At 39.0% G+C, this 27,002-nt stretch overlaps 1 protein-coding gene across 3 annotated transcripts in view; it reads right to left on the reverse strand.

Annotated features, from left to right (window-relative positions):
• Positions 1-27,002, reverse strand: part of LOC134744526 (lysine-specific demethylase 3A) — a 220,458-nt gene that overhangs the window by 97,145 nt on the left and 96,311 nt on the right. For all 3 annotated transcript variants that reach the window (XM_063678327.1, XM_063678328.1, XM_063678330.1), the window contains one exon: positions 18,609-18,720. In XM_063678327.1, coding sequence (XP_063534397.1) covers positions 18,609-18,720 — 112 coding nt within the window. The remainder of the gene's footprint in view (positions 1-18,608; positions 18,721-27,002) is intronic.

Genomic DNA, 27,002 nt, shown 5'->3' on the forward strand with positions numbered 1-27,002 from the left:
GTGGCTCGCGGCCGCCTAATGAGCCTTCAATCAAGGTCGGGCCGTCCGTCCGCAGTCCGTGGCCGGCTCAATTATTTAAACCTGTTTTTATACGACTCTTTATTAAACCTTTTGATGTGGTAATTTTAAATTGTAATACTTATGATGGGTCGATGGTTTTTAAATGTGTTATTTTTGAATCGTGTTTTTCACAAGTATGGTAATGATCAAGTGAGGTATTTGCAAAACTGTCTTATTAATAATTCATTCAGTTAACGAATAAACAAAGTTGACGAAGCGGTTGAATTGAAATGCCCCTGAGACCTCTGCCTGTGTGCTTGCGTAAGTTAATTGCTATGCGTATAGCAACTGGCCGCTGCAACTAGCAGGTAAACTAAACCAGTTAACTCTTGCAAATCCGCATGACAAATGAGGAAGTCTGTATATAAAAGGTCCGTTAGCGAAACAATGAAAACTTGAAGAAGTCGAAAATTATTATCGCGTTTTAAATCGGGTATGCCAGAAGGTAATAATGAAAGCAGCAGTTACCATTGTGTGAAGTTGAAAAACAAACAGTTTCTCATTAGGCGAGTAACCATCCATTGTTCTCCTGAGAGGACATAACGGACTGTGTTGGATTTATGTAGCCAGGCCGCGCCCGCGACCGACGGAATCAGTCTGCTGCCAGTGCCACCGCCATGCCCGCGCAAGTGTACCATTTCCAATTACAATCTTTTGTGTGTTATTTTCCGGAAGTTTTATTCACACACAAAGGAACCAATTTGCGGGCCGTTTACAAAATAAACATTTAAATTGAAAACAAATGTTACGTTACTTGCAAATATTATGCAGAATATTAATACATAACATGAAGATATCGTGTAATGTAATCTATCAGCGAACAAGCAGGGCGTTAACGACTGGAGTGGAACGGAAGGGTCAATGGCCGTTGGACCTCGGACCAATTCGCGACATGAGATTGAATAATAAATTGATTGCGAGCTCGGCCCAAGGCCGGTTGCCATTGCTGCCTCGCATGCACGGGCGCCATTTTGTAGACAGACGTGCATCACCAAATGTTTCATCGGTTCTGCGGTGTGGTGACCCACTTTACCCCTTTGCTTCCTAATCTTCCTATTCGTATTTCAAATGCTTTTATTAATCACCCAAATCATTTTTAGATGAATAGATTCTCATTGCAAGTTGATTGCATTGCACAGCATTTGAAATACGAAACAAATGACGTGATTAGTTTTTTCATAACAGTTGATATAAAGACAAAAATCTTAAATATTCCGAACATGAATTATTTATTATTTACAACAAACATTAACCAAATGGTTGAGACAAACATGTATATTATGGTAATTTTATTTGAATTCTCGACTTTTGAACAAAGTACTATTTAATGCCTATCAAATCACATTACGTTATGTTTCTTAATATTTAATATTGTATATGTTATACCTTCCGTTCGTGTAAAACGATAATGGCAATGTTGGAATAAAAATTAATGTTGCGGTCAAGGATTATCAAGATATACATAAGTAATAATAGATCTATTGTAATAGGAAGCTTATGCAATTAATAAATTTACCGGTATCTTATAGAATAACTTACTTCATACTTTGTATAATTGGCACTTACATAAGTATTTTAAATGTACCTCCTAATGCGATATACTATAATAATTTAAGAACAACTAAGCAAAGTTCAGAAGCAATTTTATGCTACACGTATTTTAACGTAACTTCGCAATTATATTTTAATCGATTCTGACCGAATCGCTCTCTGACACATTCAAATCCATCATTTGTAATTCCAATATTATATAAGATGGACAGAGTCATGCCTTCTGTATGATCGAAGTTCTTTGTCTGCATAAAGGTCCTCCGTCCTGAGCCCATAATCCCGTCCGTCGATAAAGCATCGCGTGATGCCCGCTTATAATCAGTTATTGTTTAATCGTCTTGCAAGATTATTTCCATTCAGAATCGTGTCTTTATTTAAGCAATGATTGCTTAGCGGTATTTTTCGTCCTGTTTTGTAACGGATTATTATCAATCTGATTAAAATATAATTGTAAGGCATTTAAATATACAGACGATTCATATTTTCAAGTTCACACGAAGGCAACGAAATAAATAAACAAACAAAATGAAACTGTCCACTCTGTAATGCAATAGACACAACTTTACCAAATACGCTGGTTTTCTGCGGAGCCAGTAGGGTGGGGTGGGCAGTTCAGCATACTAAGGTACATACTGGAATTATTTAAAGTAACAATACTTAAATCATCCTCAAACACTTTATATACGCTGTCAAGCGTAAATGACAAGTTATAAAACATAGGTACTTAATTGTACCTACCCAAATTCACAATGACTTCACGTTTACTTTTTACATCATCAAAAATACATGCAAAAAAATACCATCATCATCTCTTGTTTCAGGGCCAGATCTTGATTCCAGACAAACAAGCTTTATCCAACCATAAGATGGAATTATTCCAAGTGAGGAAACAATCATTGTGTCGAAGTCTAGTCAAAGTTCCCACTGTCAATTATTACCATAAGGACAAGATTTGCTTGTATCTTTATACGACCCAAGCAACACAAGGCAGCTGAATATTGTTTGAATAATAGAGCATGCCGTACTGTAAGCTAGCTGAATAATGTCTGTAACAGCGCTATTACAGACGTTATACAGAAGATTTGGGCACAAATTAAACAGCTTACAACTGAATAACAGCAATAAAATAGCTGTATAAGTGTGTTCATAGTGGTGAATAATCTGAATAACACTTGTATAGAGGCTGTCAAACGGTTCTATACCGCTTTTAAACCAAAGTTATCTTGTGGCAAGCGACAAAGTGGGACACAATTATTCTGAAACAAACAAGTTCTTGTAAAATAATCATAAATAAATAAATATTATAGGACATTATTACACAAATTGACTAAGTCCCACGGTAAGCTCATAAAGCGAAAGGGTAGTGCGAGCGAGATGTATATTATAAAGTAAATTACGTAGACGTTAGAATAAAGGCTTGGCCAAACACAAGGCGCGACGCAGCGCCGCGTGATGCCTGTTCAAACAGGTCGCGCGCGGATCGCGCCGGCCTCGCGCTCTCAACACGCCCGATACAGCATGCGCGCGCGGAGGGTTTCTCATTCCTTCCGACGCCCTAGAATATCCATAATCACAATCACAAAATAACTAATATATTGCTACGCTCGCACCACGCACCGCACGCTGACTAACGCCCGACTGATGTGACCCAGCGCGACGCCGCGTGCCGCCGCGTCCGCGCCGCGTGGACGCGCGCGACGGGGCGCGACAGAAGCGGGGCGCGATGCCGGCGGGACGCAGTCTGTTTGACTTGACGTCGCTAACCTGTTAGCATGGGCGGCGGTCGCGCCGCGCGACCGCGACGCTGCGTCGCGCCTTGTGTTTGGCCAAGCCTTAGCTTGTGTTGTGGGTACTTAGACAACGATATATATATATAATATATAAATACTTAAATACATAGAAAACACCCATGACTCAGGAACAAATATCCGTGCTCATCACTGAATAAATGCCCTTACCAGGATTTGAACACAGGACCATCGGCTTCACAAGCAAGGCCACTCTACCCACTAGCCCAGGGATTCAAGCAGAACTCTAGTTTACAACCAGTAATACAAATTAAGGACAGCCGTCAGCTCCATTTGGCCTGTCGTCCGTTAAGGCGGTGCACAAAAGGCCGTGAGTGTCAATCAGAGCTTGCGCATCATGACGTAACCGCCGCGCCGCCATCTCAGTAACTTTAGCCACGCCACGCCACGCTGCCTCGCAAAGGATTATCGCGTATTATTAGTATGACCCATGGGGGAAAGCGTGGTCGCGTTCTCGAAAACGAAAATAGGTCTGTAATTGGTCATTTACTGCATACATACAGTACCGGCCAATAATATATCACCTCCATGTTTTTACGGTATAACTTTTTTATATATTTGTGAGTGACTTCCACCTCACTGCTTTAGGTAATAGTCTAGTAGTATTCCTTTATACGGGCGATGACAGAAATTGGTCTCATGTAATGGTTTTTTCATAGACGTTTTTTTTAAATGTATTGTTAACTTAATTTTTTTGCTTACAGTGCTTAGAGAAATGAGTTTTGCCATTTATTAGAAGCCGATAACAGTCCCGTGAAATTTTGGCCTGATTTAGCCAGCTGCCACTACTCAAAAAAAGTTTTGGCATGGTATACTTATACTTATAATATAATCAGGTTGATTACATACCCCGCGAGATGAATCCTCCGAATTGTCCCCAATTTCGTTCTATCGAAAACTACTGGGCAAACATAAAAAAAATTAAACATGACTAGTCAAATTGTCCAGGATATCAATTCGTGGCGATCTACATGGGATCAAAACGACAAGAATGTCGACAAAAGTGTTGTGCAGAATATGATGGTCATTACGAAAAAAGTTCGTAATTAGTTAATTAAATCTCTGTTATGTAATTACATAACAGAGATTTATTTATTTATACACATTTAAAAGCAGCAGAGAGAAGCGGCAGAGATTTATTTATTTATACATTACTATTTAAAATTCACCATTCATAACTTTGTTATATCGTTTGCTTAAAAAAATATTAATTTTCTAGTGCGTACCAATTCTATATGAACTATCCTTTATTTTTGTAAAATCACTAGTAATATATATATATATATATATATATATATATTTTTTTAATAGCCTGTAGCATAGAGTAACTTATACTAGAGCGGTACTGTCATAGTAAATTTTGTAACCCCAGTAAATTCACTGCCATCTGTCGACACACTTTAAAACTAAAAATGAAGATTTATAAAAATACGATAGAATGTATTTAAATATAGATAAATGATTTTTTTTATTTGCATAATTAATTTTATGATTTTGACCCATGTTCTTTCACTGATATGCGTTAAAATTGTTAAATAACAAACGAAACCGTTAACGCCATCTATACGACTGTAGGCCAAAACTAGTAGCGCCCTCTGAGCGAGAATCAAATTTTCTTGATTTTCGAGGCACGTTTTTTCCTTAGACTGTATCCATCTATTACGGAGTTATATCTATCTTTGCCTGTAGTGTCCCACTGCTGGGCAAAGGCCTCTCCCTTTGATTTCCATGACTCCCAATCTGAAAACTAACCTATATTTTACTCTATACAAGCTCATACAAAAACACTCAAAGATTACTCATGACTCATATTATGGGCCGGTAGTACTGTACTGTAGGTAATAGGTACTCGTATACATACATATAACTTCTTTGTAGTAAGTCAAATATTTATTTTGCAACCAAAAACAAACAGACTAGTGCTAACTTTTTGGTTCATAAAAAGCCGTAAGAATATCCACATCCATACCTTAGATTTTTTTCTGGCAATTCTTAGTAGGAGGGAAAAGTTATACATAATGCTTGAGTTGAGATATCAATTAACTACCTACATTCGTCATGCATACCTTGGTTACATCTTAAATTATTTTGTGTGTGGAAATACAGTCATAGTAGTGAATTATTAGGTGTTAATTCACCTAGAGCACTGCGGCACCATACATCATGCATCATGCGGCAACTGTATGACTGTATGACTAATTTAACTGTATGACATAAACACGTTTCCTGATCTCCACATAGATTGAACAGGCCCCTTGAAAGGGTTGTGATAAATTCTTCCAGAAAGCGATTAGGATTCGACAGAGAAATTTCCTTTAAGGGGACCATGAATCTGTCCACACACGGCGATTACAGACCCGTGCGATCACCCGATAGGGACGACAGCCCGTATTTATGGTCACAAACCGGTCTGGGGGAATGGGAATGCATAAAGGGCAAATAAAAGTCATAACGGAGTAGTAATATGGCAGACCATTGACATTGGGGCGATAATTGTGTGAACCATTCGCGGGAGAAAATGTGCGCTGGTCACAACGCGGCGTGATTTGAGTATGGTGACTTGCTAACTCGAAATGTCAAGCGTTGCCTCCGTAATCGCTGTCAGAAGCATACATAGATTAAATTTCCAGCATCACTCGTAGGTGCTCTAAAAATAGATGTCCAAGTAGGTATTCGATAATTCGAGATAATGTGGAAATTGTGGAATTTACGGATTAAAACAAGTTTAGAGAGCTACTACTAGACTTACCTGCTAGAGCCATGAAGAGCTAAATAATCTTAATCAGTACTTTCTCTGTAAACATTATAGAATAATGCGTTTTTAGTAAGATTGATAATTCTATGGATACCTTACTATAAGAAAGATAAATAGACAGTACTTAACATATAAAATTACGTATACTCAATAAATTAAGTCTCTTAAATAACCAAATTTAAAACCCACTTTGACGCATTGTTTTTGGTAGTTATTAAGTCTTGATTAAGGAGTATTCATTAAATTCGTAATTCTTGAACAATAAACGTGTAAATCAAGCTGTCAGGACCGGTTAATTGCACGAACATAAAAGCTGAAAGCCTATAAAGGCTAGATAGCCTCAGGCGCGGCAGGTTATCGAGAAATCGAGCTATCGGAGAGACAGGGATGCAAGATGCGTCATAACGGAACCTCGGGGTGAAAGTACTTGTACAACGTAGTGTTGAGACAAGTGTGCTTCAACACGTCAATATTCAAAGCAAAAACTAAATAAAAACAAAACCTAACTACCTATTTACTCCTAATTAGTAATGTAATAATATGCTAATAGGGTTAAGAAACATTTTACGCCGACATATTATTATAATTAATTTAAATCTCATTAGCGAAAACGATCGCACCAATTTAATAGACGCGCGTAACTCTTTCGCACGCTAAACGAGACCAGTCGAAAATATGCAAATCGTTGTTTATTCAGCGAACCGAGGACGGAAACGGTAATGCCGGCCATTTGCAATTCCACAACGATATTGTATATAAAATGGACACGGTTCGCAGCGCTATGAATAAGTAAATAGAATAGATTCGTGGCGTATTCCGCGGGCGTCCGCGGCCGCGTTCCCAGCCGGCCATTGTTCTTTACGTAACGACGTGACGCGGCGCGGACGCGATTTATTACATTATCAACACGGACCACTATAATAAAGTCTTACAATATGTACAATCATCATTGTTTTATTATTTAGTAACTTAGAGCGCTTTCAGGTACATAAATAAAAGCCCCGGCACTATTTCAGCTCTTAGAGGGTTCATAGATGGCAGCATTTGACACTCTAATATACTTTATTTTATTATTTCTGTGGTCTCCATTTAAAACAAACATGAATGACTGTGGTGAAGGCGGTTCATCGTTGGTGCTATTATACTCCTTGGTCTGCTTAGTTTTTGGTTCGTTGATGGGTGTCAAACAGTTTTTCATGCGATCAACCGTTTTTAAGATATGTATAGGGCACATATATTTTGAAAACTAGTTTAAAGCATTATCTCTCGTTCCGAGGTAAAACCCTTAGTAATTTTAGGGAGTTTAGGGACCCATCAAGTGGAATAAATTAGGCGCTTTACAGTAGACTTCTGCGTGGTTGCTTTTATTAAATTGCACCATGCATCATGTGCTACACTGCTAAACTTAGCTCAACATATGATACGTAGTCTTTAATATCTATTAGTCTCTGACTTTATGAAGGTGCCGCGCTCACGTTTCGCGGCGTCGATTTCCCCCGACTATTGTTCGTAATCTTACGGCTAATGCGCAGTGCACTGACAGCGCACGCCGTAAACAAACGGATAGCGTGCTAATCAGAATATAATTACGCTATTTCGACGCGTTTATTGTTCCAGTTAGAAACTTGAATGGATTGCCCGTTAATACTAGATTCTATAACTACTCGACTAGTTGCCACAGGACTAGTTATAGTCCTGTAGTGCTACAAGTGCTGTTACTGCTGTTATTGAAAAACATTTATCTATAGGCAACTCATGAAATAAGTTAATTTTATAGCGTAAAATCAGATTCATCGACTTTAATCTGTTAAGACTCAAGTTTTCTCAAATTAGAACAAAATTATAATCACATACTTTTCTATGTTACATACTCTAAGCTAAGGGCCACTTACACCATTCAAACCCGGGGTTAACAGGTTAAACCTGGAGTTACCATGCATGGTTACCAATTGGACACTAGGTTAACGGTTTAACCGGTTAACCCCGGGTTAGTGGGATGGTGCAAGTGGTGCTAAGCAGTCTAATCTTTAGCTTTGCGTCTCATTAAAAATATCCTTGATTTTTTTGGTCGTTAACAGTTCCTCCCACAATTTCTGTAAATATAGCTGTTGGTCGGTGGTTGACAATTGACATTAGGACAGTTTGCTTAAATGATATGTTATTAATGATGGCACTATATTAACTTGGTTGATATTAATAACAAAACGCTAACAATTCAATACAAACGATAAGTCTTTTGGAATGTAATTTCTTCAATAAGGACGAAGTAATAAGCAATAACGGTGAGGGGAGAGGAGGATAGGCCAGGCCGCCGACCCAACGACGGTCTAATGACATGACAACATGGCAGGCAAGGTGAGTCACATTTATGTCCTTTAATAAGTGTAAGTACCGAAAGAAATACACTGTGAGGCTTTTTTACCACGTGTAATGTCATAACTGTTATACAACAATCTGAATATTCTAAACTGGAAGCGGTTAAAAGTATACTTGGCAGACTTTATTGTACATTTTATATTAAAAGGAAGTTGTATATGTACAACACGGTTGTGTGTTTTATAAGACAAATGTTTAAGAAAAACAGTTATCAACTCCAAAGTAGATGTTTGTGTAGGTATATGGCGTAGTAAGGTTTATAGATTTGCGAGATGCCTATTGGTTTTACAAGTAGAGAAGAACGACGTATTATAAATTAAAAAGGCCATAAAATTTACGACAGCCCCTATAAATCTTCCATAACGGTCGATTCGCCGTGAAAGGGCATTGGACCTATAGACGGCTCCCGCATTTTTACACTGTCGCGCTCCCTTTCAAACTAGAAGCATTCAAACGAATTGGTTCCATTGGTGAAATAAAACGAGAACGGATCGTGCACGAAAAACAGATATTAAGCCTGTAGGCAAATATAACAGGAATAACTACTATTGGAAGACTTGTCTCAAAAAAGGAGCAAATATGTACTTTTTTACGCGATTAATTTTACGTTGGTAATTCATATTTACTTTTGCAGAGCTTTTGTTAATGGAAGTTGGAATCCACTTAATTTGGGACAGGTACAAAGCAAAATCACCTGTGACAAAATTTAGGAAGGTATTCAAGAGTTTTACATACAGAAGGTATTACAGTTTGTCTCTTTTGATAGCAAACCCAACAGAGGCAAATGATAGAGAACTTTAATGAATAAATATCTACTTAGGTAAGTATCAAATTGACCACGTTTAGGAACCTAATGCAAATCGTAATTAAAGACATAATCCGTTTTACGATGCATACTGAATTACGAGTACAAAACATACCATAACGAAACAACATCAATAAAACGATACAAAACAATGGCAATAACATTTTCTAATTAAGTTACTTGTGATTCACGTGTCAGTGACCTTCACGTGATGGCGGATGCCAGCACTCCATCACCACCGTTCCGTTTCACAGCCTTTTGTACTACATAAACAAAGATGGCTGACTCATTCTACGTTATTCAATTTATAGCGTTGGAAAATGTTTGACGAGGAATAAAAAGTAAATAACGACCTTAAAATGTTTAAAGTAATGTGACTATCATGATTTAATATAAGGCGACAAATATTCCTGTTTTGTGCAACTGGGACTGCATGTTTGGGTTTTTAAATTTTAAATATTACATTATAATTCGATTTAGCTATATATATACACGCACATATTTGGCATACACATTTGCATCAATCAACAGTTAACACGAAAGAAGGCAAGTGGCATCATCATTTGACATTAGATTATCGAGTCTAAACAATCTACGATTGGAGATTATTAAATTTGTCATTTACGTTTGAGGATTGATCAAAGCGCTTTCCAGAGACACGGTAATGCATTTCACGTATATTATAAAGGACCACCCCGGAACGTGCCCGACGTGTCGCCACCCTCCACCCTCACCACCGTCGCGTGCCACCACCAACATGCAAATTTAATACTGTTATTTTTATTCCAACTTTACAAGGGCAGTGGGGGAGGTAAGGTAAAGTATGATAAAGGGCTATAATGTGTCTTAATGGGCACCCCATTTCCTTAACACGTAGCGCATTCATAATAATGGCTTCTTAATGTTTTATGAAACGTCAAACTTCAGCATAAATATACTAGAACAATTTATACGCTGAGTTACAATCGTGAGGAAACTACTTAATAAAGTACACAAGGGCGTATAGCGTAGGTAATTTTTATCACGAGTTGCCGAAGTTAATGATCTTCTTAATGTATATCCTTAATTAAGCTAAAGTAATAAGGTGTGTGCCGGCGTGCCTAACGATGCATGAAATCTCTTATTGATTATACCAGGAAGCACGGTTATCGCACCTGATCGCTGCAGCGGTGGGGGTAGACGCATTCCGCTTGCACGTATTGCATCGGTGCGTTTAACGAACATGCAAAGTTATGCAAACTGCGCCGCGGCGGCATGCACGCAAAATTTGTGACGCGAGCACTGCCAGCATGCAGATTACTTCGTTACTGTACATCAAGATAGCGAACACATAAATCTTGCATACATAACGGAGATATGTGCGAGCTTATTTACAAGCGCAAACTGAAATAAAGTACCTACATGTGGAAGCCTAAAGTACTCTCGTAAAGTTGTTTTTATCTGTAAATTCGACGGTTAAAATCGTGTAAGCTCTTGTGAGGATTGCATTGGCTAAAATATGTTAATCATCCAAAGCGATGTTGACTTAAACATAGTTATTAATTGCCTGTTTGTGTGTTACATTACATACATATTAATTTTGTATTTAAACACATACCTAGTATATCGTTAAAGTTGAATGGTTGAAGATTACCAACCGTCACTAAATAAATTAATAAAAAAATATTCAAACCCATTAAAAGCTTATCGGAATTCGAAGCCGCCACACACCACGTTGTTTGTTACATGTCCACAAACCGGACACAAAAAAAACAAAACATTATTCAAACACAACAAAGCAACGTTTTAAGTTTCGTGTAGGTATTCCAATTAACTAAATTCATCAACCGACAATCCGTTCAGTCTAGCTCACAAATAGCCCAATCCCCTGTCGCCGCGACGCGACAAGCCGAAAGCAATTCAAATCGAAATTAAATTGCACAGCAAAGCTCGGGAAGTATAGAATATCCGAATAGTGACACAAAGGAGCTGCGACACATGTCCGTTCACACTGCGTCATTTGTTTACCGGCTGGAGGCAGAATAAGTGTGTAGACATATGCGAAATGTGACCTATTTATTTAGAATTAAAAAACTACTTATTTGAATTTTATCCATGACTTGGTACTTAATCGACTTTCATTATCCACGTTTATTTAAGAATCCGTCTTTGGATTTAAAACGTGGCAATTAAACAATGTTGTGATTCGCACTCATATTTTTTAACTATACAATAGTTCTTGTAGTAACGAAAAGGCCAAGCGACATATTTTGACTGAGGTGTAAAGTTTGTGAAGTTAGGGCTTGTAGAGTTCTTGGCTCTACAAGAGATCTGATAACTTTTTGACAGTGCGAGACTTATGGCTTCGTCTTGGCAACATTTTACATAAAAATGTTTTTGGTGGGATTTCAGTTCTTTTTGTAGGTGCTTATGAAAATCTTCCATTCCCAAATTTAAAGCGTTGGGGGTGATTTTTACTATTAAAAATCCTGAAATACGCGTCTGGAGGCTTTTTACTGATTCCACATACAAATTTCAACCCCCTTTTCCCCCTAACGCCCTTTTCCACCCCCTTTTCATTCTAATCCTAATCCAAACTATTCTATATCCCTCACCCCCCCTGGGGCAAAAAATTTCAATTTGATTTTTATTGTTGTTTGTGTACTAATACTAGATACATACCAAACTTCAGCTTCCTAGGACTTCAGGACTCTAAAGGTTTTGATGATCATCAATGAGTGAGTGAGTGAGTCAGTGATGAAGTCGGAGTTTTTTTAGATATGAATAAAATCTAAAGTATAAGAATTTTTTATGCTTAATAAGTCCACTATTTGACATCATATCATATCCCGAAAATTTTGTTTATCTGGTATAATCCAAACCAAAGTTATGAGGATTCAAAAAAAAGACGAAGCCCTTCGAGAAAAGGTAGGTAGTGTCCTTGCGCTTCGCTTGGCTTGTCTTGGCGGGAACACTGCCGTGCCCCCAGATTTTTATGTTGACTAACAAGGTCACTAGACTGAACTGAACTACAAAATTTTGGCGTAACTCTCAGGAAGCCCGTTAAATCAGTTTGGTCACGAGGTGAAATTTATTGTTGGAGGCCAAAATAACTATTATTTACACAGTAATTAACAACGGTTTGTGTAAAGCTAAATTGTTGAACGTTAACCTTTTGAACGCCAAGCATTGACGTAACTCGACGTGACACCGCAATGAAGCAAAATAAAACCTTAGAGAACAATAGTGATTACAAAACAGGATATCGATATTTTCACTGATTTCGTTTTTGACATACTTAGATTAGAAGAACCACTACACAGGTGTTTTACAATATAATATTAGATAATTCTGGCTTTTAGCTCTACTAAAAACCTTTAAATAACGTATTTAAATATCAAAATGTACTTGTAACTTCCACTCAAATCTCTCAATAATGCCACATCACTACTTGGTGGTGACGTCAGGCATCGGACGTGAAGTGCCGTCATGGGCGCACGGAACACTGATAAGCGCGCGTTACTCAGAGATGTGCAAACCCGTTGTCGATTATTATTACCTACTAATTAGCAAACTGCAGTATCGTTACAATAAAATAAATGCATAAGGGGTTACATTATCACAAAAGGTCAGTACCGTCTTTCAAACCAAGTTGTTTAAATTAAGCACGAAAACAAGTACCGTAACAGCACAAATAGCAGTTATTTTAGCAAAAACAACTCCTATTACAAAATGTATGGGATTAAGCCATATCTATTATTGATGGCGCTAGCGTGTTTGTCGGAACTGCGCGAAACGATTTCTATTAGGAGATTGTTACTTTCATATAATAATATTATTCCTCCATGACTCGGTCACATCACTAGGCGACGTCAAGTGCCGTTTTTGGCGTGGCTAGCTATGCTATTTACTGGGTAAGTCGTATTATAACATAATGTTGTTTTTTTTTAACCTTCTATTCATAGTTGAATTGTAATAAAGTTATACAATAAAGTAGAAGGGCAAAATAAAATAATGCAAATACAAACAAAGAAATATAGTTATTTATTAAAGAGTCTTTGATAAATTAAGTTTGGACGGCAAATGACGTCGGCGGCGTGAGTGGCACAAAATGTCGACGACGTGATTTACCGTCTTTGGCGGTCAAAAGGTTAAAACATTTAATCCCGTTTTATAAACATTGTGTTAAACTTCTACGAACTACTAACTAAATTGGTTGGTTGGCTTGGATAATGAGCATATTTTGTGGATTATTTTCGTTTATTATTGTAGTTTTTCAGGATGCTAAACGTTACAAATTTACCAAACTAAACTGCAGGCAATAATGGAAACATTGAAAAAAATAACGCAAAACAATAGCCCGAGCTTCGTAAAATGGGTCACAGATGTTTATTTATCATACAGGGTATGTTTAATAGTTTATCGAAAAGATTGTTAATTATTTACACCTATGTATCTACTAATAATTAACTGAAATAGATATCATATACAAAAAAAAAGTGACCGAGTCCACCGGTGGCCGAGGCGGGAATCGAACCGCGTCTTCAGCTTACGCGGCTTTCTCTTTAGTGTGTGATATCAATTTCAGTTTATAATTTATATAAATTAGTGTGACTACTTAAAAAACACAAATCAAAATATTTTCATAAAATAATCTGATTTGTTCCCTAGTTGGATCAACTAATCTTGTCAGGAATCATCAGGAATTTGTTTAAGAGTCCCCGGCAAGCTCGGTTCTCCATACAAACGTAGTTACGCTTTCATTTAAAACGAGTAGCTACTCGTAGTTTGGTCTGAAACTTTGTACTTACAATAGGATAAGGTATATATATCTATGTCTGTAACTAGTTTATGTAGCTTTAGATACCATAGTTAAAAAACCGGCCAAGTGCGAGTCGGACTCACACACGAAGGGTTCCGTAATATTAACTATAAAAACGGTCACCCATCCAAGTACTGACCCCGCCCGACGTTGCTTAACTTCGGTCAAAAATCACGTTTGTTGTATGGGAGCCCCACTTAAATCTCTATTTTATTCTGTTTTTAGTATTTGTTGTTATAGCGGCAACCGAAATACATCATCTGTGAAAATTTCAGCTGTCTAGCTATCACAGATCACGAGATACAGCCTGGTGACAGACAGACGGACGGACCGACGGACAGCGGAATCTTAGTAATAGAGTCCCGTTTTTACCCTTTGGGTACGGAACCCTAAAAACCTACAGCGAATTTAATTTATTCATACAAAACTTGTTTTTGCTCTATTTCGTTTGTTGTATAAACTGGAGCTATCATATAAACTTAATACAGAACTAGATATACCTCATGTCATTATATGTGCAAAGTTTCATTACACTACACGTAGTTTTAAAATGAGAAAGAAACTCCGTTTGTATGGGAAGGTGAAATTCGGCCGAGCTAGCCGGGGACTCTTCAATATGTTGTGTACCTACTGTGTATCTATCTACTGATCTGACTAAAGAAACAAGTAAGTATTACCAAAAAGGATATAATAAGATAGAGCGGTACTGTCATAGTAAATTTTGTAACCACTGTAAATTCACTGCCATCTATCGACATCCTTTAAAACTAAAAATGAAGATTTATAAAAATACGTTATAATGTATTTAAATATGGATAAATGTTTTTTTTATTTGCATTAATTATTTTTATATGATTTTGACCCATGTTCTTTAACGGATATGGGTTAAAATTATAAATAACAAACGAAACCGTCAACGCCCTCCATACGAGAGTAGGCCAAAACTAGTGTCGCCATCTGATCGAGAATCAAATTTTCGTGATTATCGAGGCACGTTTTTTCCTTAGACTGTATCCATCTATTACGGAGTTATATCTATCTTTGGTATTACCTAAATAAGGATATCATATAGCCTTAAATAGGACTCGCAGAACATTTCCAATAACGTAAAACGGTATAGTATAGTATAGTGGTCGCTCGCGTGAAGTTGCTGCCAAGAGAGCCAACCTTGGGAACTTGGCTAGTTTCACATTCAAAAGTTGGTCCCGTCCCACGCCAGGGTAGGTCGCGAAATGTTCACAAAAGTGAGGTAACTTTCCACGATGCACAACAATGTGAACAAAGTTGGAACGATCCAAGCTATATTTGTTGCGATTCCGCGCTTTGTTCGCAACTTTGCAGCCAATACAAAGTTTGCTAGCTTCTGAATATATTAATCGTTTGAGTTTCACGGCTCGCTTGACAATATTCATATTATGCACTATGTAATAAATGCTTTTGACTTTGAATTTTGACTTATGTATCCAAAAATAGACCTACTGAATAAAAATAAAAACATTGTAACTGGGAATAGCAGTTTCAACGCTGTAGTATTCCGGAGCATGAAACCGCATAGAATCGTTTCCGAAAATTATGCAAACAGTTCGCTGCTTACTGTACGAGAACGGGAAATGCCGACTCTTTATTATGTAAATACAGTGGCCCCACGGCGACAGACTTTATTAATATTTGAATTATTCAGAAACTAATCAACGGCAACAAAATTCAGCAAGTGTAAGTACAAATACAATAGAGACATTAACGGGATCCCGAAGTGGGAATTACAGCAGGCAATACCTACACTAATAGCATAACACGAACAACGATGACGGGGCAAGCGCAAACAACAAAATAAGATCAGAAACTTGTTCTTACGCACTTTACGATTTTTCGTCGCCTATCAGTATGAATATGAAATATATGAATGCAACTCAACCGGCAGACTTTGTATGAATCGTGTAAGGAATAAATGTAAATATATTTTTTGCCCTCAGCCCACAGCATTCTCAGTAGGGCTTCCAAATACCGGTATTAATACCGAAACTTCATTAATCCCGGGATCCCGGTGTTTATTATGATTTCGGAGTTTTATTAAAAATTGGGAATCAAAAAGGCTAAATATTACACCAAATAAGTTTTAATAGCTTTAAAGGACAATTTACAGTCAAACAAATAATGCAAGCACATTTTATATTTTGCTAGCCACAGTTTCTCATTTCACGCATTCGAACCGAGTTGAATTTAAGCGCAAAGTCAGCTTGATATTACAACTTTAATTTTAAGCCTCTATATATTGTGTAATTTTGTTTCTTTTGTATATCTTGTAGTGTTCATTAGCCATAATTTATTTTTATGATAAACCAATGCATGTGCTTATGTACTTTAGAAGTGTTAAATGTCGTTATTGTAAAGTTTAAGTGTAAGTATATAGTGTATGTCTGTGTGTTTAGTTCCGATCACAATGCTATCCTATAACTACTGTGGGATATAGTCTTAGGATGTAGGCTATATGTACTTTTATAACTTTGCCTGTAAATCTTATTGGCCTGTATCTGTTTTTTTCCCCAATAAAGAAAATAAAAATAATAAAATAAAATTTCGCCTGTTTTTAAAAATACCGGGATCCCGGTATTGCATTTAAAAATACCGGTATTCAAAAATGGCCAAAAAAAGGCGGGACCCCGGTTTTGGAAGGCCTAGTTCTCAGCTGTCACACACAGCTCCGAAAACCCTCTGGCAGCTTGTATCGCCAACATTATGCCAGTCAAAGGACAACTTTATAGTTATCTACGGGGTTTTACACAAAGAGAACGCTATTTCCTATGTTATTGCGCACGTTTCTGGTTTTTGAATCGACTATTGAAATAAAACTTGTACTTACATAACGAGTTTTCTGAATGTCTGTCCGTCGTTTTTCCAGTGGAACCATATTAGAGCAGAAAAGTCATACGTCAATAACGTCCACATAAGATACAATTATTAACTAATTTATAATTATTAACTGTAATGGGCTTACGGATATTGACTTGCTCCATAAACTAGCAGCAGTTTTTACGCAAACTAATTTGCATAGCATATTAGTATAAAACTTCGCATGATGTAGGTAGATAAACGCAAATTATATTATACGCTGCCCGTATGAGGCCACACATCCGTCTCTATAATGTAAGAAACCTATATCACACTACACAACTTACGGCTGCAAAGATAATCCAGTTCTTGTAAAATAAGGGTCATATGTTTAAGTAACCCGTTCACTAGCGCCGAGATGGCACCGCGCCAATTCCTGGCGTGCCACTGTACATAGCCGCGTTTAACAAATAGAGCTACAATATTTCATACTAGAAAAGTACGACGCCATTATAAAATATTTCGCTAGAAAACCTAGAATGCTTTGAGAGTTTTTTCGAGCTTTAATTCCCTTGCATCTCGCTCGAGGAACTTGTAAGGAACCTGTAATTCTGCCAAGACCTCGCGAACTACGTTAATTGTTTCGCTGGAAGACTAGACGGCGTTTTGTGCATGCTGCGGAAATTAGTTTGTAAGGCGACTGAGCAGCTTAATAAGCATTCAAGTCATCCTGTAAATATTTCCGTACGGCAACGCTTTCGCTTACAATAGGGTCAATAAAATTACGGTCAAAGAAACGACTCACTTTAATTACAAGTCTTCTTTTCTTTGTTTTAGACATCAAAGTTTGTGGGCGTTTTCTAATTTATTTTCACGTATTAAAGAGTACTAAAATACAACAAAAGAAGCATAACAAGTAATTTCACCAAAATCCTTATTAATGCTGTATTCAATCTAGCAATAGTAGCAACGTAGACAGGTTTGATGAAACCAGCCGGCTGAATGCCCTGAATCCCATCCTATTAAGAGCCGAGTCGGATCGAGCCCGGGGGGACTCTAACTACCCGTTGCCGTAAAACGTACGATACGAGCTTCACGTATCTACAAAGGAAACTAACGGAACTATATTTATTAGAACTAGTCGCACAGTTTCAAACGAGAAAATTAGCCAAATGTTCGCTAGGCTAGAACTATCATCAAAGTGTGCCAAATACAATGATTGCGGCGAATTGGGCTCTTATGACTGTACTGCTTGTGTTTTGAAGTATGAATACGATGATTGCAGTAAATCGGCAAACCAGCAAGCAGGGTTATGTTCATGAGATATGTATATCATCCCCACGGCTTTTATCCATGCTACTACGCAAATGATTCCACAGCACACTAGGGTTGTGTTGTGCATAAAGTCGCCCCACAAAGTTTTTCATTAATTATCTTAAAAATATTCTCTGCAGAAATATTACTGGTAGAGACAGGATAGTATCAATGGGCTCTCGATGCCTTGAACCAAAGTGATAGGTGGACAAAGTCAAAGTGGTACCAAGGACTAGTACTTCTCTCAAGGATGTACAGGAATTGGTCGTTCGCTGCCACGTACATCAAGACCTAAGAATATGAATTTACCTGATGGTTGTGGTGGAGGCTCCGCCGACGCGATCTGCCCGTTGCTGCGCACTGCTGCTTTCTTCCTACCGCCCGTCGTAGCCGGGCTCTTCGCACTTTCGCGCTCTACCCTCTGAAACAGAAAACCTCATGTCAATACATAGGTAATAAAATAAAGTAGATTAAATATGAAGTTCCCTACTGAAGTCGGTTTCCAATTTTAACGACTTTTAATAAGTTAGAATTACTAATTTTACGTCATTTAAGGGTAATGGCAGGTTAACAATAAGCTCAATAAAGGCAAATAATTGTGTACCTATTTATTACTCGTGTCCTCTTTAAGTGTAATCGCTTTGATATAGATAATCACAAATTACAGAAACGTACGGTAAAGAGATTGTATTAACTAATAGATCATGAAATGGGAACATAACCGGTACGGGAAATACTACGGTAGTACTATTAGTTATTCTGTGACATAACAAAGTTCTAAATACACTAACACTATGAGATCCCAACAATCCTACGAAGACCCGGGCCAAGTTATTATTATTGGTAGCCCTATGAATATAGCAAAGGTGAATTTCGAGAGTGCCTCCGATCTTATTCGATGGGGTCCAGATCCCGTTCTCATCCCAAGTTAAGAATATGGGAGTGATCATGGATCGTACTCTTTCTTGGGGTCCGCCACTTAACGAGGTTGGTCGTAAAGTTTTTGCTGCCGTGGGATCTCTTAGGCGTCTCTGCAACTTTTTACCACTTGCCACTAAAATTGCGCTGGCCCTATCTCTTCTTCTTCCTATTCTAGACTATGACGACATCTCCTATCTAAATCTCTCTGAAGAGCAATTAAACAAACTTGATCGTCTTCAAAATGTGTGCATTTGTTTTCGCATTATAAGGTTTCTTTTTTGTTTTGCACTGCCCAATAGCTTATTTCATGCCACTCATTCGCTATCTGAAGGTTGTCTGGAAGAGATCGCTTTATAGCGATAGGTCCGCCTGTTGTTACGTATTCATTTAAGTCCTGTCATGGTTTGTTTTATGAACTTTTCTTTAGTAGTCTTCTTCTTTTTCTTTGTTCCATCCCACTTTAGGTGGGGTCGGCTCTCCTAATTTTTCGGCACCAAGACTGCCTGTCTTGGGTTGTCGGGTCGGGTAAATTTAATTTATTAGCTAGTTTGGTCATGCTGTTCCACCATGTCAGCAAATAAGGGCATCCGCGGCCTCTCTTACGTTCCGGGAGGCATAGAGCTTTTTTGACCACGTGTTCTTCGTCTCTACGCATTACGTGGCCATACCACCTTAAGCGACTTTCTATTAGTTTTTCGGGGATAGGGGCCACTTTTAAGCCACCACGGACATATTCATTGCGGACTTTGTCGATTTTAGTTACTCCTCCTGACCATCTTAACATTTTCATTTCTGCGGTATTTAGTTTTTGCACATGCGACTCTTTTACCGTCCAGCATTCCGCCCCGTATAGCATCGCCGGCCTCACCGCCATCTTATACACCTTGCCTTTTGTGCGAACAGTCATACTAGGGTCACATAAAACCCCAGTTAGCGACCGCCATTTTTGCCAGGCAACACTTATTCTATGCCCTATGTCTGGCTCTACATTCGCGGTACTGGCAATTATGGATCCTAAGTATTTAAATTGCTTTACTTTTGGTACCGGTGTTTTATCAGGATAGCAAATCACTGAATCATTTTCTAAATTGTTGCTGAAGATGCATTCGAGGTGTTCCGTTTTTGTCCTGCTAACCCTGAGGCCCGCGTTTTGGAGTTCTTGAGTAGTTTTGGCTATAAGGACGATGTCGTCTGCCGCGTCTGCGTATAAGAGATTCCAAGGTAAGGGTTCTTGAATACATTGAGTGATATAGTCCATGACTAAGTTAAAGATCAGAGGGCTCAGTGCTGACCCTTGATGAACTCCCACACCCACACTGAATTCCTGGCTGAGACCTGCTGCCGATTTAACTTTGGTGCGTACATTATGATGATACATGTCCTGAACCAACTGCACGTAGCATTCAGGCAGGTTTTGCGATCTTAACGCCTGCCATACTAGTTTTCGTAGCACCCGGTCAAATGCCTTCTTCAGGTCGATGAAAATGAAGTGCAAATCTTCTTAATTATGGCGATGTTTTTCTGTGAGAATTCTAACTGCTTGGATTGCATCAGTTGGGTCAGTCAGTAGTGCACAATAAAAAATAAAAAAATCCTACGGGCATTTTCACTTAACTGGGTACTGTGTACCTATGTGTACCCATAACGGCCGGTTAGCAATCGTCACAAAACTGACGGTCAATGTCAAATCCCATACATTTTGTCAGGAATGTGACGGTCAGGTGTTACTGAAACACGACATGTCACGCTTTAAAGTACAAGTTAAAATGAAATTGCCCCTAAAATGTCTGAAATATTACTACAAAACCTTGAAATGCCACAAACAGACCTACTTTGAGAAAGGTCGAAGAAATTTAAAGGAACATAAAGCCTTTACAACATCGTTTGTAGTAATGACATCACAGCACTTTTAAAATGGATTCATTGAGCCGTGAAGAAGCAATCCACTTATTTCGGCCGACGGCGATCCCGTGGAATGGTTGAATCATGGAGTCATGCCGGCTCATGCTGAGTCACGGCCGAGTCGACGAAAACCGCCTCGCCGCCGAGTCAGCGCCGCACGCCGCACCTCGCCGCGCCGAAATGCGAGAATTGCGAGACGGACGGCGGAAAAGGCCGCTCGCCATGCACTAATGCTGATTGATATTCGATAACGACACACTGAGGCCGTTAATTTAATATACTCCGATAGATTTATTATCATTACCCATCTAAAGTCTCTCTAAAACAATATATCAAACTCTGTCTCCGAGACGCATTAAGAAATGTAAATTGGACAAGAGTACCTAATTTCAATAGGAACTCAATAAATTGTAGAATCAGAGGGCAACGGTGCGACTAATAAAAACGAATGGATGGGCAGATAAGAAAGACGTTTCAAAAGAGAGTTTTAATAAGCAAAGTGTTGAAATATAAAATTGAGATTCTCAAACAAAAGGCGTCATATTCGATGCAGACACTTAAAGAATACCTATTCAAAGAGATACAACTTTTAAACAAAGGAATATAATATAACACGCTCAAAGTTGAATATACAATTTTACGTTCACGCTTCCACAGGCTTCTCGATGCCTTCAAGGCTAGTTGAAATAATGAATTAAGCTAATGAATTTAGCCGGTGCAGATCAGCTGGTCGTGTGTTGTCATAACAACATTTTACTCGCAAAAGGCGTGACAGTCGTGACACTAACTCAGTTGTGGGTTGCGGATATCGGCAGGAGGCAGCCGACACGCGACACGCGGGAATTCGTGAAAAATGGGGCAGTCGGGGGAAGGGGGACCCCCATTGAATGGGGAAAGTGGGGAGATGGGAAGCCGGCGGCGGGCGCCGGTTGCGACTGAATTGTTTATGTGCACAACGAACACCGTGCTTTGACAGCCTGCTGCGTCATCGGTAAAATTGACAAACAACGCTTATATCGGACGAGTTTGTTCAGGTTACTGTTAGCTCTAAAATTTGCACGATTTGTAATTGCTTTTATTATTAAAATTAATATTAAAGCTAAAAACAATATCAAAGGCCAATTAAAACTGTTATAAGAGAAAGCGGTCGGGTTGGGGTAATTATGCCAAAAATGTGCTATTCACTTTTACGTCGTTTGTTATTTAACCATGAGAGCTGTTCGGAAACTCTAAATTACGTCAATTATTTAAGTTGCGAAACGAAACTGAAACAAACAACTGGAACTTCAGTATGAATAGAAAGTTTGAAACGTTAATTAAAACTTTGTTCGTATCGCACGGAACGGCGAAAGCTATGTTATGACTCATTACATTTATTAATAGTCATTTTGTATGTAGGTATCTGGTATTGTTTTTTTATCTGATTAATTAGTGGCTGATAAATCTATGTCAATCACAGAAACAGAACAATACATGGATTATATTAATGGGACGTCAATTACGTCTAGCTCTAGGTTTAGATTGTTACATTGATATTGTATTATTACATTTCGCACTATGAAAGTTGTGCTTGGGGCAGTTTACTCGTATAGCCCACATGGCTAGTATTTATAAGGCAGTATTGAATTCTCACTTCTTAAATGGATCTTTGTTTCGCAATTTTCAAATAAAGGACATAAGGGCTTATTAAACTTTGCTAAATTTAGTGACTAACAAGAGGGACGCCGCTATACGTGAGACGCGATAAGAGATACAAATATCAAATATCTTTATTTTGCATAAACATCCTATCGTTTTTCACGTATAGCGGCGTCCCTCTTGTTAGTCACTAAATTAGGATAGTGTAATAAGCTCTATAGATACTTATGTAATGACCTTGATCGGTGAAGTTAGTTAGTTAGCTTGAACACAGCAAAACTTGGGCACACATTTTTGCTTATAATTTTTGTCACGGGTGGTTTAATTTTTTTTGTTTGTACGAGTCTTTAAATAGCCCTAAAGGCGAAAAGCAGCTGTACCGCCTAGCGAAAGCGAGAGAAAGAAGTTCTCGGGATATGGCTCATATAAAATGTGTGCAAGATGATGCAGGTAAGGTGATTACGAAAGATGAAGCGATAAAAGAACGTTGAAAAGTATACTTCGAAAGGTTGATGAATGAAGAAAATGAATGGGGCAGGGTGCTAGAGCACAGGCTGATAAATATGGGTGCAGTGAAAGAAATATGTATGGATGAAGTAAGAACAGCTGTGAGAAGTATGAAAAATGGAAAATCTGTAGGACCAGATGATATACCAGGAGAGGTATGGAAGTTATTGCGTGAGGATGGATGTATGTGGCTGACTTTATTCTTCAATAAGTTGTTGCATGAAGTAACAATCCCCGACGAATGGTGTGACAGTTTGCTGGTGCCCATTTTTAAAAACAAAGGGGATGTACAGGAATGCAACAACTATAGAGGAATAAAGCTCATGTCACATAGCATGAAAATATGGGAAAAAGTGATAGAGAGACGCCTGAGAGATGAGAGTGATATAACACAAAACCAGTTCGGGTTTATGCCGGGGAGAGGTACAACAGACGCCATCTTTGCACTTCGCCAAATGTGCGAAAAATACAGACATGCCAAAAAGAACCTGCATATGGTGTTTGTTGACCTCGAAAAAGCATACGATCGAGTACCCCGAGAGGTTTTGTGGTGGGCTCTGAAAGAGAAATGCGTGCCTGGAAAGTATGTGGAGCTAATCCGGTCAATGTACAACCGATGTTGTACACGCGTCCGGTCAGCCGCTGGCACCACCGACAGGTTCAGTGTCACAGTAGGCTTGCACCAGGGATCGGCTTTAAGCCCTTACCTCTTCCTGCTAGTTATGGACGCACTGTCGTCGGACATACAGGAGGAGGCACCTTGGTGTATGCTGTTTGCTGATGACATTGTGATTGTAGGTGAAAACGAACTAGAGGTGCAGAGCAGACTTGAGAAATGGCGGCAAAAATTGGAGAATGTTGGCCTAAAGATCAGCAGATCTAAAACAGAACACATGTTCTGCGATTTTGGCGGTCTCTCCAGTTTTGCTGCCATAGAACTCGATAGCGTTACATTGCCGGTCTGCTCCGACTTCAAGTACCTCGGTTCGCTCGTACAGTGCGATGGCGATATTGACCGTGACGTGAAAAACCGGATTAGCACAGGATGGATGAAATGGCGACAGGTTACGGGAACCATTTGTGACGCCCGTATGCCCCTTCGGTTGAAGGGTAAAATTTATAAAACGATCATAAGACCTGTCGTCATGTATGGATCAGAGTGTTGGGCCCTAAAGGTGACGGATGAAAAGAGATTGCATGTAGCGGATATGAGAATGAGAATGTTAAGGTGGATGTGTGGCGTGACGAGAATGGATAGGATAAGGAATGAGTATATAAGAGGAAGCCTGAAAGTTGCACCCATAACAGAAAAAGTAAGGGCAAATCGCCTAGCATGGTACGGGCATGTGATGCAGAGGGATGAAAGTCATGTGACGAGAAAGGTATTAAGAATGAATGTGGAGGGAAGTACGAGGAGAGGAAAACCGAGGAAAAGGTGGATGGACTGTGTGAAAGATGATATGAAACTAACGCAAGTGAATGATGAGATGACGGGTGACAGAGATGTATGGAAGAAAAAGACATGCTGCGCCGACCCCAAGTGAATGGGACAAGACAAGGGCAAGCGAATGATGAATGGAATAAATAGGCATTAGGCAGTGGTAGTGAAAGTAAAAGCGCGAGGAAAGCACGTGACCAACGCAACGCGTCGTGATTTGGGCCGCCGTGACAACTATCATATCTCATAGTTTACGTAGCAAGAACTGCACGCCAGGTTACATCCGAGAGACTGTAGATAACACTATCTTATCACATACACTGAACTAACTGTAACAGATAAACCGTAATATAACTATTATAGCCGTAAGCAATAGTTTGTTCTGTCGGTAATGTGTCATCTTGCAACTCCTGATCTAAGACACTGCACACTGCATTAAAACAGTAATGAACTACTACTATAATTATGTACCTACATTAGCCTGGTGAAAAATAAACTATAAGCATTTTAATATAGTCGTAAGGAATCGTCTTTTCATAGGTAAATTACATAATTTATTGGGATAGTATGCAGTTTTAATAAAAAAACATTTATTATATTACAGAATAAACTGCAGGAACATCATGTTTAACAGGTTTATCTGCCTAAATAGTTGTAAATGTAAGAGTACATGACGTCATAAGAACAATTAATACCTGTCTAAATATTGTGCTGGTGCTGCTTAGCGTTCCCCATTATTTTGTTGTCACTACCACAGTTTATAAGAAATTACAAATACTTACATATAGGTAGGTACCGAGTACGAAACACAATTTAATCGTTAGTGTTTGGCACAAAAGCGACTGATTCATTTTCTGCCGCGCTCCCCTTTTGTCGCTAGCAGGGGTGAGGTCATTTAACCGGTCCACTTTATATTTCCACACATATCTACTGCTATATATGTGTGCCGTATCGATTATACTTATTAATAGACTTTTAATTACTTAATCATGTTGCTCTGTTTCGGTTTGTATATGATTTAGACCGTATCTGATGCCAAATCAAGAAAAAACCGGACAAGTGCGATTCGGACTCGCCCACCGAAGGTTCCGTTCTTTTTAGTATTTGTTGTTTAGTGGCAACAGAAATACATCATCTGTAAAAATTCCCACTGTCTAGCTATCACGGTTCATGAGATACAGCCTGGTGACAGACAAACAGACAGATAGACGGACAGACAGACAGACGGACAGTGGAGTCTTAGTAATCGGGTCCTGTTTTTACCCTTTGGGTCATCATCACCAACATTGGCCACATCATCTGTTGTAGATGCTTGTTGCGGCGCTTGTGGGTTTATGTGGTCCTGCATCGCCGTTGATGGCTGTAAAGTCCTATCGCAGCGCGGCATTTCTTGCCACATCGATCGCACACAAAACGCGAGTCCGCAGGAGGTGGTAGAGCACGACGTAGACTTTTCTGCTTAAGGTTCTCCAGCCAGTCATCGTCGTGCTTTGATGTTCCGACTTTAATGTCGTGACGCCATTCCGGTCTCATTTCAGCACGTTTCTCCCAACTGTCGGTCCGAATGCCAAAACTGTCCATGTCCCGCTTACAGGAGTCCTTAAACCGTAGAGCTGGACGCCCAACAGGTCTTTTTACGTCCGCTATCTGACCCAGCATAACTTGGCGTGGTAGTCTCCCAGGGTCCATGCGATGTACGTGACCGAGCCAGCGAAGTCTTCTCTGCTTTAACATAGCAGTTAGGCTGCAACAGTGCGTTCTTGAGAGCACTACCTCGTTGCTAATCTTATCTTGCCAAGTAACTCCAAGAATAGTCCTCAGGTAGCGCATGTGGAAAGCGTTGAGCTTGCGTTCTTGTTTCGCGTATGTAGTCCATGTTTCCGATGCGTACAGCAATACACTTAGTACGCAGGTCTGGTATACAAGGACTTTGGTGTAAGTAGTGAGCATACGGTTTCTCCATACGCGCGCAAAAAGCTTCCCAAAAACAGTTGATGCTCCATCTCCTTGTCGCTAGATAGAGACTGGGTGGTAGTAGAGCCAAGATAGCAGAAATAGTCCACGACATCGAGTACAGCACCGTCGAGTATGATTCTCGGAGATTGGCTTACGCCTTGCACCATGATGACAGTCTTCTTGGTGTTGACGCTCATAGAAACCCTTTGGATACGGAACCCTAAAAACAACAGCTGAGATGATTAGCAAAAAAAAGTAATTTATATTGTGTATCAAATAAGCTAAACTGGAGTATAAATCCTGTTTTTCTAATACTACTTAATTCACTTTAAAATGGTCAG

Source organism: Cydia strobilella, chromosome 10 (genome assembly GCF_947568885.1).
Source record: "Cydia strobilella chromosome 10, ilCydStro3.1, whole genome shotgun sequence".
NCBI lineage: Eukaryota > Metazoa > Arthropoda > Insecta > Lepidoptera > Tortricidae > Cydia > Cydia strobilella.